General features: G+C 37.0%; 1 protein-coding gene across 1 annotated transcript in view; it reads right to left on the minus strand.

The window, feature by feature from the left end:
• The window catches only part of PIG-B (phosphatidylinositol glycan anchor biosynthesis class B), a 30,484-nt gene extending 18,881 nt beyond the window's left edge, over positions 1 to 11,603 (minus strand). The window contains exons 1-5 of the mRNA XM_071582546.1: positions 11,430 to 11,603; positions 10,492 to 10,638; positions 6,383 to 6,500; positions 4,112 to 4,340; positions 31 to 178 (exon numbers count right to left, since the gene is read on the minus strand). Of these exons, the coding sequence (XP_071438647.1) occupies positions 31 to 178; positions 4,112 to 4,340; positions 6,383 to 6,500; positions 10,492 to 10,619 (623 nt within the window). The 5' untranslated portion in view covers positions 10,620 to 10,638; positions 11,430 to 11,603. The remainder of the gene's footprint in view (positions 1 to 30; positions 179 to 4,111; positions 4,341 to 6,382; positions 6,501 to 10,491; positions 10,639 to 11,429) is intronic.
• Positions 11,604 to 13,884: the final 2,281 nt, after the last annotated feature.

Genomic DNA, 13,884 nt, shown 5'->3' on the forward strand with positions numbered 1-13,884 from the left:
ATCATGTAAGCATTATAAATTACAACTTACCCAATAGGCAAATATTTTTTTAAAATAACAGCAGTTTTGTTAGATACTCGAGACAAGTGATAAAGGCAGAAAGGAAGCCAAACCACAAATGCTGTTGGTCTCATGACACAGGCCAACCCGACAGGAACCAGAAATGTTGACCTTCCAACTTAAGGGGAAAAGAGAAACATTAAAACTCATGCAGCCAATTCTCAACCTCTGTAATGGCCAGAGTTACAAGAAAATTATCTATGCATAATAATTTTATAGGTACCCAAACACCTAAAATTCTGCTATCCAGGCATTTATCTCATTTCATTATTATCCAAATTGTTTCATACTTCAGAAAGAAAGTATTGAAGTCAATAATGATCACCTCATTTATGCTCTATGTCAATTGGAGCTTACTTTTAAACCAAGTTTTCATTCATAGAAAATCCAGGGTATTCTACTGCACGCCCAGTTTATTAGGAGATTTTGGTGCTGGTTAGCACAAGTTAACCAATGTGTGCAACAAAACTGTATTCCCATCCATATGTTGCCCCTCCCTTGCTGCATTTGCAAGTGGTTCAGTACACATTGGCATGGTCACATTTATGTCCTGCTACCTGAAGTCCTTCAGCTATGAATTTATGAAGTCAATGATTCTGTGTACCCCAAAATATGTGTACGCATAAATACGACGGCTGTACAGAAAGTAATTACCATTTTCGTGTAGCGTGAGGATGTGTGGAGAGAGCCAAATGGTCACTGTATTGACGCACCCATTAGGCCAATACGCCTTTAATTGCAGTGGTTGGAAGGCTTGTTGTTTGTTTGCAGCAGCCAGTCAAAATGAACAGTTCAATTGAAATTCACACCATATGCGACGTTAGTTCAGTGATAAGGTTCTTACTGATTAAAAAAAAAACTTCAAAGCTGGTGACATTCATCATAGGAAAATTTGTGCTCTCTATGGACCAAATGTGATGATTGACAAGAGTTGAATATGTCAGTGATGTCGTTCGTTTACGAGTGAAGGGACAAATGTCCATGATGATGATGACAGAAGTGGCCACCACCGTCTATGGTGAACAATGCATTGCACCTGAAAATTGATGAAAAAGTTTGTGTAAACCGGCATTTTATAATATCGGAATCCTTGGATTTATCCTCAGATTTCTACGACTCTGTTGCATGGAAACACGACTGAAAAGTTATGCTACTGCACATGTTTTGTGCTCACTTCGACAAGGAACTTCAAGATGCCATCATCACAGGTTGGCTGATATCTCAGGTGTCAGAATGTTATTCTGAAGGAATTTGAAAACTAATTCAGAGAAACGGCAAAGTTTAAATCTTGTTGATGAATAAGTATAAAAATAGTAGAGATATGTAGTTTTGAGATGAAAATAATAACTTTTTTGTGCCTATTCGTGTATTTTTTATAGCATAACGGAGGTTACTTCATAGAGAGCCCTTGTAATATGATGATTGGCAGTGGAATGTTAAAGACTGTGACCTCAGGGGAAGTTGGGGAGGCACGACAGTGGAGGGAAGAGAGGATGGGCATGTAGGATGGAATGAAGAGATGTAGGAGATATGTGCAGAGTTGAAGAGGGGTTTCGTGTGACGCAGGCTCTTTCCTTTGGTTCCATGATAGGTGGTGCCTTGAAATATGGCAGTGCTTAGGTAGTGAAACCACCAAAACCCAATATTGACCAGTAAACAGTTCTTAATAATATACAGGTAAGGTGGTTTACATGTGTAACGAGCATATCCTAACACCTAATATTTAGTAAATTCTTTTGACTTTCCTATATTTATTGTTACATGCGACTCTTTTGATAATTCCTTGGAAAATCTTCATGGTGTCAACACTCATGGTATTGGAAAAGGCTTGCTTTTAATACGGCTTATCTCTCATTAGACTGCTATCATGGTGTCAGCTATAGCCATCATGTGATTTCATCATCATAGTCCATTAAAGCAACAAACTTTTGTTTATTTCGAAATATGGAAAAAAAATGACCTCTGTGTATTGATTAACACTTTTCGTGCTGGTGCTCTTTAAATTTACCAGCCCTAGGGGCCGGCCACTTTTTGTGCCTCTGCATGAAAGGTACAAGCATTCAATAAAGCACGCACAACTCCTGAACTATTGAATATTTTAAATGAAATTTTAAATGCATATACACCAGAGAAATTAACCAGATTGTGATAATGTTCAAAGCATGTCCCTCTATGAAGTGGAACACAACAAAAGCCACAAGTTAAGTGGGTTTCACTTCTCGGTTGCACATACTTTACAAGGTCTGTGAAGAATTTTCTTGCTCCCAGCATAAACTACTTTATGCTCTTTAATCTCCACTGAAAGTCCTCCCACCAGGTCCATCTTAGGAGTACACCTCGTTGGAAAAATGTGAATGTTTTTCCCTCTTGAGTGTCCGAGATTGGCTCCTCTGTATCTCTGTGACTCATCCACTGTCTTGCAACTTCATGAAAGAATTTTTTATACACAATTTGTTTTCCATTTGCATGTGTGAGCTCCACACATGCACTCCCTAAAAGAATTAAATGAGGCACTGTTCAACGAGTACAGCACTGTCTTCTTTGACCACTTAGTGGTCTTTCTCACCATTGTGCAATGCGTGTTTCTGTTGGAGGGAGGGCCCAGTGTCTCGTGATCACTTATTCTGTTTTTAAGCACCTGCCCCACAAGGATGACCGATCCTAAACATTTGTCATTTCTCCAATGGTTACATTGTGCTACTTCAAGCTTCGAGATTCTTTGCGTTATATTTATGAGCATTTTGCTCATCATAATGATTTGTTTGCTCCACCATCATTGAAAAGAGGTCACTCCTAATCAATAAACTAACTATGCCCCTCACATTTTTTGGATCATGTGGCATAAATTTCACACCTGGTATGCCAGCAAAATGTTTCTAAAGCAGGAATAATTTCACTTTCCAACCAAAATAAAACATTGCCACTTGTCATGCTAGTCGAATCATTATTATCATTAACTTCAAGATCACCGGAATACTACAAAAGTAGAGCACTAACAGTTTTCTTGGTAATCACAAAATCTTCATCACTGTCACTTTGGATTTCGTTATTGTGTTTGTCAGGACTTCCATCAGTTCCTCCATGACTTGGGACATCAGACAAATTAATGGCAAAAACAGTTTAAAATATGATTTTTGCTCATTCTCCTTCTGGTCTCCACAGCCATGATTGCATAAGGGGTAACAATAAAACAAACACCTTAAACTTTCACAAAAATAACGTGAAAAGCTTCTAGACTTATAAAAATCAAAGAAATAGGTCTTAATAGTTCCAAGTTAGTCCACCGGTGGGCGAAAACGTGAAGATTTCATGAGCACATATTAATACCTGAGCGGCCACTTGATACTGGTGACAAAAACACATGCAAATGCATGAGCGGACAATCAAGGGTTAATACTTCTATTTGAGAGGATTAACTCCACAAGAGATCAAAGCCGAGTTGGATGAAGTTCATGGCACATCTGCTCCTGTGTTTGTGACTGTTTACAATTGGGTAAATGAGTTTAAATGTGGCCATACATCCGCAAATGAAGAACATCATTTGGGACATTCAATTGAAACGACTTCCTCTGAAATGACTGGCAAAATCCATGGCATGGCTTAGAGAGACTAAAGTTCATGATATAGTTAAAGCCACAGGCATGTCATAAGGTACGGTGCTTTCAATCTTGCACAAAAAATAAGGTGAAAAACATCTCGGCAAGATGGGTGGTGCATTTGCTCTTAGGGTAATAAGACAATCTGGCTTCGATAAAACCCTTTTGGGATGGAAGCAGAATTATCTACATAGATTAATCGCAAAATGGACAAATGATAAATAGAGAGTATCATGCATCCTTATTGCACCAGTTGAGCGAAGAACTCTAGAAAAAGTTCTCGTTTGGCAAAGAAAACAATTCTCTGCCATCAAGACAAAACTAAAGTGTCATTCCTAATCTTTTCCACTGAATGACCACCCTCGTACATAGCACAACTCCAACTCCTGGGAATGCCTGCAAGTGAATGAAAGTAAGTAAGTAAACATCTGGTTAGCTTAAATCTATTAACTTACCATAGCCATCCTTTTCATTCCATGGAAAGGAGGATAGTGCAAACACAGTGAGCACCATTTCAATAGTGTTGATTATTGTTCTGGACCCACAATAAAACCAAAACCAAGAAGTAGCTATGGTAACAACAGCCCAGTTTCCTTTGGTACCAGTTTGATCTCGAACCCAAAGCCAAAAATAATAGTCACAGACACTACTCAGAATGGCTTGGAATATTCTGGGAATCAAGATCTAAAAAAAATAAAAAATATTAATTAAATAAAAGGAATGTTGGGCAATATATTGTTTCCTGGAAAATTTATAAGGAGATAATATAAATGTCTTTTTAGTCACACTTATTCCTAATTACTAGGGCCATTATAAATTTAGTTGACCAGATAATATGGGGAGAAATAATTATTTTCAATTCTTACTGGCTTACTATCAAACTCTTCGAGGGCTAATCATTGTCCTGCAAACTCATCGGTGAGAAGATCAACATTCAATTTCATCAGACAATAGAAGACTAAATTCTATTCCATCCTCAGGTTCAAAAACCAAAATTGAATCATAACCTCAAAATAATGAATGGTAAAAATCTTGGTTTACTTTCTGTAAATTAATTTGGCATATACTTGTTCACTTCCAAAATAGCAAACAACCTGTGAGATACGTGTGTATTCATGAATGACATACAACAGGAGACATTCATGCGTGCTAGTCAAAAGTTTAGACCAAAGATCTTAATAATGCCAAACAAGTAAATACAGCTGCAATGCAATTAATCCTTAAACATGCATGGTAATTATAACCCCAATGGTAATAGTGTATACATATATGCCACTGCATTTATAGAAAAGTAAAAGTGTGCAAAAGTCTCTAACTACAGGGAAATTTACAGGTAAATCACATTTTTCTACCATTAATTCAAGTTCATTATCAATAAAATTAATGCTTAATTAGTTGGATTTTACAGTTTATGGCGATTTCAGGTTTGAGATATTCAGTTTTAAAACTTGTGCCTCCAAAAGCAGGAAAGAACTGTATTAAACTGTAATTCGTGTGTGACTGGGATATAACAGTATTAATTACTTAAATGCAATAACTACCCTAGATAAATAAGTATAAGCTAACTTTTAAAAACAAAATTACAATCAAAGAAATCTACAGTTAACCTATACATGAGAGACGTTTATGTTAAGTCAAAAAAAGATCTTATTGACAGTTCAAGCATAACTTTTACAAAACCTCACCTTTGATTGCAACAGTCAATATAATATATACATATAGTCAATATATAGTATAAACTGCATTTGTAGTTGTCAAATTGTAATACCTAAATTCCAATTTTTTGTGTTCCTTTATCCTGTCTTTGGTATGACTAAACACATTTTGTAAATAACAATAATTTTGAAATGCAGGTTTTACTTTGGTTTTGTATAGGTCTGTTGATTTCAATTGAAATACTTCCCTTGAAATGAATTTTCCACAATTTTGGAGGTCTATAGTCACTCCAAATCGGGAGTTCCTCAAATACAACATTAGAGTTCTTTGGTGCATAGATCTTAGCCATTTAAGACATAACTAGTTACACCTATGGAACCATCAAAACATGGATTACTGATAAAAGAAGGTTTACCACCAGCACTAAAACTTAAATGCTCAAGTTATTTGCATTATTAGATTAGATAAGTAACTCATTCTAACATGTGGTTAGTACCCTTTCTAGCCAATGACAGGGCCATGTTCATGACATCTAACTAGTATAGCCATCGAGATCGCTATAATAGTTTCATGACAATAAAAGGAATTTCCCAACTGATATCCTTATGGCTTTCACATAATATCCCCAAGTGATACTGACAATATCTGATCATTTACCCAACAATGCTGCTTTGAAACTTATTGAAGAGCATGCACATTTCCGAGCAGAAGTATGTATGCTGCTATTAAGGTAGTCCCTTCGGATGCTATACTATCTTGTTTAGTAGGGTCAAAGCATGCCATGCCATGCCTGAGTCATTGTAATTTGCTTTCATTGATGGTATGCCGATGAAAATGTGTAAAACGTGACTGGTAGAAAGCCATATATACCCTCAACAGGGAACACCGAACAGGTACTAAAAGGGTGAGCAACCTTTCATAACCTTCGCTTCATTCCCTATACTTAATAGTCAAAGGAAATTCTTGTGCCTTTGCCATTCTCAAAGCCTCAGATTAACAACAATCACTAAAAGTTGAGTTTACATCCTTCAAGGTCTATTTTTTAATTAAGCTGCCATTAACAGACTTACCAAGGCTTCCCTGCTGTCCAAACCAAAAAACTCCAGAGCCTTGTACAGAGCAGCAATAAATGCTGGGTATATATAACTCCTAATGCCTTCACTCCACTCCCAAGTAAGTTGGCCATACCTACATAGAGAAAAAAATAAGTGGAAAAGAGAGAGTAAGCCATTGTCACATTCAGTAATGTACAACATACAAAAAGTAATCAACATGACCGCTTCCATTGTTCACCACAAAGTAGATGGTATTCATAAAATGTGTTGACCCCTCAGCATGGTTCTCAGTGCATGGTACATCATCGTAGTCGGCAGGCCTCATTTGCGGATCAACATATGCCACCGTACGTCCTGCTCTGCTCCCTCGGTTTCAAATTTTTTTCTGCAGTGCCATCAAATTTTTTTAACATCTGTGTTCACCCTTGGCCTCTAAGATAATGATTCTTCCTAATTGTTATGTTTTGACAACATGAAAAGGCACTCTACTATAAAGAAGACAAATCGAGCAAGTCCATCCTTGTGAGAGACCGGACACTGAGGGTTCCGGGTTCATATCCCGGTCAAGGCAAATGATTTTTACACTCTGAAATTCTTGCATAGAAATGCACATTAGCAGATGAATCCGTTAAGAGTTACTCTTGCGGCATCTCCCGCAGTTTCTTTGGAACAAGTTAGTTCTTTGTATGTACACTTTGCCCTCAGGTTATGTTCGTCTTTATTGCTTGATATGATCTTCCTATTAAATTCCTCTGCAACCATTCCTGCTTCATTCTCTCTTTTTGTTTTGTCATAACTGTTGTGAGATCAGTATCTAATTACCGGCCTAATTACTCTCTCATAAATGCTAAAAATTAGTCCATTAAGACTCTTCCCCCAACAATTTCATAAACCATTCAGTAGTTCTTCAGAAATGTTGTCTACCCCCACGGCCTTATTTGATTTCATCTCCCTTAATGCCCTTTCTATCTCACTATCAAGTAAGCCGGGACCTAAGCTATCATCATTTACATCATATTCTTTCGGTCTCCCCTTGGACCTATCTCAAGTTTTTTATCATAGTTCTTCTATACTTTCCTTCCATCTCTCTTTGATCTTTTCTGGTTCAACAAGTGTTTTTCCTGAGCTACCACAGATTGTTAACAAAGATATTCCCTTCTCACTTCTCAACAGTATTTTAACCTTCCTGTATAGTACACCAATTTTGCCCTATTGCACTGTATCTTCCACCACGCTTCTTTTACTCTTATTTTTTAGGTCTCAATTTATTATTTAATTCTTTATCTAACTCTGTATGTACATTCTTCCATTTTCTTCTCATAACTATCTTTCTAATCATTTTATCTGTTATCCATGGTTTCCTTATCCTTTTCCTATTAACAGGTCCTCTGATTTCTATTGTGGTTTGAGATATCTTTATTTGATATATTTCCATTTTTCCTCAATAGCACCCTGCTCCTTTCCCTCACTCATGATTTCCTACACAGCCTGCTGATACTCCTTCCTTGTCAATCCACTAAATGCTTTCACATTCCATTTCCTAAATGTCTTATCTTTTTGAATCAGAAACTGCATTTCATAACTAGTAAATGGTAATCAGTGCCTGCACGTGCTCCCGTGAAACTGCAAATTCATCAAGCTGTTCCTAAATCTGTACCTACACATAATATATCTGATACCTATCTGAGACACCTGGCATTTTCCATGTGCCAGGAGTGCGCCACACTCCCATATCTGCACTGGTCTGACACGCGTTCCGACATCAGGCAGGTCTCCCATGGCAATTCGACCCCACTCTATTATGCAAACCATTTAATGCAGGATGATGAATTTTTTCCCACCCAACTTGTACAACCCCACCGCTGACCTTTTGGTATGCTGCCAGCCTAACTGGCTAAACCTCTCAGTTGGGTATTAAGGTATCTGGGTTCAAACTCTGCTTCAGGTAAAAATATTTTATGCTATTATACCATAATCAATTCTTAATACTTTTGCCTGTTTGATGTATAAACTTTGAAACTAATTCAATGAATGATTTCAAAACAGCTATTCATGTTTTGTTTGAAACAAACTTTGCCATTTCCACAGTTTTTCATCAACTAATTCATTTGCAATTATCCGCTGAGTAATTCAGCACATATTTTTTTCCAAAGAAACTCAGGGAGATACCGCAACAGTAACTTTTAAATGTGACAATGCTTGTGCCATTGCATGTACAATATTTCTTTATAACATCTTGTTACTTTAAAGCTCACAAAACTTTAGAGTTTAAGAGGATACCTTGATAGCTTAACTGGCTAAAGCACCGACATTGAGGGATCTGGGTTCAAATCCCGGTCAAGGCAAATGATTTTTACATTCTGACATTTTTGCATTGAAATACATATTTTTTTAGTTTAGCATGATGATTCATAATTAAATCGTAATAAGCAAAAGTAATAGAATATTATTGGTAGAAATGAAAGCTGAGCCAGCAAACCAATGTTTCTCCAGATCTACATACCACCAAATGTTCATAGGGAGGAAGAAGTTGATAGGATCAATTAGAAGAAAAAATTGCTGGTGCTTCCTGGAGAGAAACGTTTGATAGTGATGGAGGGTTGGCAACAGTTAGGGAAAAGATGGTAGACTATGGTTTAGGGATGAGAAATTACCGTGGGGAAGCAATACAACCCTGACGGAGACGGGGGTTATCCAACAAAAATTAGGTCGAAACATTACAATAAGTGTTTTATGCATGGAAAATGACTGATTTAGGGAGATATGAATTAGACTATATTATGCTTGAAAACAGATTTGGGATGAGCATTAGGGGATCAGGATGGTGGAGTAGCTAACCTATTGGCTTGGACCGGGTTCAAATCCTGGAGGAGGCAGACTTCTTTCAGTGGTATCCTGATCCCCATTTGAGGTGCTTGGTGGAGAGCACATTGATGTGAGTGCGTCGTCCTTAGGACGGGACATGTAACTGTTGACCCCTTAGTGCCTTTCATTAAAAGTAGGCTAATGCCAAAGCAGGGTTTCTCTCCACCCTTCCTCCATTCCCATCCATCCCTAACGGTGCAAATGACCTCGGCCATTGGTCGCCTCCCCAAAATGTACCACTGCTCCTAAGAAGAGCATGATTAAATCGCACGGGGAACGAATGCTGATTCAACTCATAATTTGGAAAAAAATGAAGAGTAAAGAGTAGATTTAAGAGGATGCAACACGGAAGACAGGGTCGAAGAAATGGAATGCAGAATTATTAACCAGGACGATACAAAATAAGAATCAGTAAGCAAAATCTATTTCATTTCCTCTATATGCGTTTTAGTAATGTTAAGATTAATAGAATCTGGAACCTTTGAATCACAAATGGGAAGAAATTAATTTGCACATTAATTTAGTATGAAATTTCCATGGCCCCCCTAGATATTCATCATACCCACAGCCCCTCACTAAAACCCCGGGGACCACCAACCATTGCGTGAGTAGTGAGTGCATACACCAGCGGGGAAGTTTGAACCAGAAGCATAAACGTTATAGTCATCTTGCCAGAGACCTATGTGTGGCCCAAAATCTTCACTCTGACCATTTTGAAAGACCAACTGAACTAGCTGAAAATAAAATAATACCAAAATCCAACACACACCAATAACAATAATAGCTGGTGACCTAATACACCCAACCATAGTGACCGTTGCAATGCATATAAATAATTAAAAGTAAGGTTAATTTCTGACACAAAGGTTCTGGTGAAAACTAAGTAATTCCTATTCCACAAAATATAATTTTTAGCTCTTTCAGTTCTTACATGGTAACAAACAAGCTTCCATATACCCTCACATTTAGTGGTAATGGTAAAAATCCTTAATGTGCACTAACACTGATCGATGAACATTTTCCTTGGGGTGGCTTATCCTTAATAGTATGCTAAAAAATGTCTCTACACTCAGTCATAAGCACTTGATTAGTATGATTACATATCAATTCAAACTGAAAGCTGTGACTTCACTACCTGAACTTAAAAAAACGATGGCTTAACCATTACCCCACAGTACAATTACTATGAATACCTTCGACTACTGTAAGCATACAATCTTTCCAACAACACACCAGTTGACCTTTAAGAAAATATTTACCCAAAAGCCAGTTTGTGGGCAACTTCCAAGGACTGCCAATACTCATCAGGCACGAAATAAGTTCTCACAACGATCACGGACAATAACTTCAATGTAAGAAAGAGAAGAAAGAGCCTTATTTTCCCCATTGCGCTCGGCAGCTGTTCACTGTAAGATAAAAATAATTACTCGGTAAAAAGAAGCAAAATTCCAGCTAAAATTCAAATTACTGAATGAAAATATGAATTTGGTTGGAAGGTATGACATAGATTTACCGCTATGAAAGTTTTAAAAATTGAGTTTTTCGATTCACAACAAACAACACGACCATTTCAATATTTTTGCTTGAACAGAATAAAATCCACGACACTTCGACCTCTTCTTTAATTACATTAAATTAATTAACAGTTTTAGAAATTTGCTAAGTACAGATAAGGTACTGTAGTTCGTGAGAAATATAATTACTTAGGATTCCGTTTACATGGTAAATCAAACACCAACCATGTGGTCAAAATATTTTTTCTATGTACAGCACATTTTGAATGATTTTCCTCGGAATAAACGATGGGCAAAGTTTTATGAACTACCCCGACACGTCTACAAAGGAGTGGAATTCAAACTGCGGCTAATAAAATATTAATAAATTAATTTTGTAAACAGTCGCACGGTCACCACAAGATAAAACGCCTACAATTCTGTGATTTCACGAATGTTCTTAGTTAAAATGCATAGCAACATAACGGAAACAATAATTAAAAACTTAAATTATAAGAGTCTGAACCCTTGCCCTACATAAAAAAATCACTGGAGTAATGCCTCCCTAAAGCTAATAAAGCTTAGTCCAACACATACATATCCGCGGGAAGCCGCGAACCAAGTTCGACACAAATTTCCACCATAACAAAGCGATAGCAATTAAAAACAGGGCTTACATACAGGCATAACACACATTACCTCACCTTTTCGGTGACGGTTTACAAGGCACTCGGCTTGAGCACTAAAATCCCGATGTTTGAATGAGTTAACTCAAAATTCGTTACAGAGGCTTCTCTGCGTGGGGGAACACCGCCTGCTATTTTTTATGGATATGCACACGGAAGGATGGAATAGCAAGATGATATGGAAAAGCTAAAGGCCGGGCATCCTATAGCTGGCGTCCAGCTCCAACAGTCCGGGCTCGGTCGTCTCTCACGTTTGTGTTATAAACAACCTCCGGAGACTATGAACTCGGAACTCGGAAATCAACGATCACACTGCCAGAAATAGCCCTATTACGAAGGGTGTATTTAGTGTGTAGCATTGCCACGTGAAAATTTGTAGCGCTGTAACCAAGGAGCAGGATGATATATATATATAAAATGTCTCATCTACATTTTCTTTGGTGAAGCTTTGGAAAACCCGCTCAAAGAGGACGCTGTTTTACAACAAAACGAATGTCGTATTTTACATCGTTCCGTTAATAGATGCTCGCGTCACATCATTGCCGCGTAGCTTAAATTTCCATAAATTACCGTATTTTCCCATCGATAACGCGCACCCAGAACTTTGCAGTTATCATGAATTTGTATGGATACCGCGCGCCCATGGCTCCATACTTATCTTGAACGTGTATAGATGCCGCGCATCTGTATAAACATATATAAATGCGCGTAAAAATTAATTATAGTTTGTGTAAAAATACGTCTATATTGGATGTGCGTGTGGAAAAATACGTCTATGTTTGGATTAGTTCAATTTTCATTAAATACGCGCATCGTCATTTTTTCGATCATTGGAAGATTTTTGCATAGATAACGCGCGCGTTGTCGATGGGAATATAATTGCCCGCGATAATAATTTCACATTGGGTCTCACCTTTCAACGCAAAATTGATACTTATTTCATACTAAAGGAAGGTCATTTAGGTTTAAACCCAAAAAACATAAGTTAAATATAATGCTGCAAAATTATAAATAGGATACATATCATCAAAAAATAAACCTTCATATCTCATCGCTTCCAACTGATGCATGTACTCCTGCGGAAACATGATTACTAAATACTTGTGCTGCCTTAGTTTACGCTCATGTCCTGGATTGGTTTGGGGAGAATAAGCCTATATAAATGAAATGGGTTATATATATATATATATATATAATCTCAAAAAACAATAATAACAAGACCAGTTAATTTAAGTGAAACATAAAAAGCTTATTTTATGATCATTTTCGATCCATAATAGTGTATAAATACTGCAGAGTTAATTGTTTAAAGTTATTAAATCTTCAATGCAACAATTTCAGAGTGTAAAAAGCCATTCGCCTTGACCGGGATTCGAACCCCGACCATTGATGCAGATGACTCCTTTAAAAGCCATTGTCTCCCGCAGTTTCTTGGAATTTATTAAATCTTATTAAAATTTAAAGTGAGAAGTATATATTAAAGAGTGCATGGGAAATTTAATGAATTAACCCATATTCATACTTTTGTGATAGTAACACGCAGGTGAATCAGCAGATATTGACCCACTGGAAAACACTCCGGTAAACACTGGTAAATCGAATTGAAAAACATACCGCATAGGAAGATATTGAAAGTACATGGAAGTAGGAAATGATGTAATGTATTAACAGAATGAAGAAGTTAATACAGAGAGATAAATAGTAAACAGAGCAAATTAGGACAAAGAAAGCTGCTGGAAGATACAGAACAGAGATATGGAGAGTTTACAAAGGGGAAAATTGTAGCATAATACAGAAAGGTGAAAGCACTATTAGGATGGATGCAGTGAAAATTTTGCAAACTACAAATTTAAAATATAGGTCAGGAAAACTATTAATTGAACCAGGATATATTCAATTAAGATGAATAGAATATACAGAGGATATATATAAAGGTAGAATACCAGCATATTTAGACATAGAAAGAGAATATAACCTAGGTGGGGATAGCATGGGATCAGGTATATTTGATTGCAATATAAGAAGAGTATTAAGTAAAATTAAATAAAATAAGTATGTGGAGGCACATAGCATTCCTGCAGACCTGATTAAGGAATCAGGAAAACTTGAGAGGAAGAGTTGGAGGAGGAATCTCACTGGAATACATATACGAGTATAGTATATCAATGTCAGTTCCTATTCCAACATAGGAAATTGCATAGTCGTATGTGCAGACTAGACTAATAAGTTTGATTTCATACAGTAAAAGTGGTACTTAGGATCATTAATAAAAGAATGGAGAGAAGAAAAAATGATTACTTAGGGGATGATCAATTTGGGTTCAGGAAGAGGACAGGCACACATGATGCATAGCTGTGGTGAGATCCCTAGTAGAAAGGAACATAAAGAGTACAATCAGGATGTATTTGTTTGTTTGGTAGATTTTGAGAAAACATTTGATAGTGTGGACTGAGTAGAATATATTGCGAGAAAA

The sequence above is a fragment of the Hetaerina americana genome, unplaced genomic scaffold, assembly GCF_022747635.1.
Source record: "Hetaerina americana unplaced genomic scaffold, ioHetAmer1.1.p SCAF_119, whole genome shotgun sequence".
NCBI classification, from domain to species: domain Eukaryota; kingdom Metazoa; phylum Arthropoda; class Insecta; order Odonata; family Calopterygidae; genus Hetaerina; species Hetaerina americana.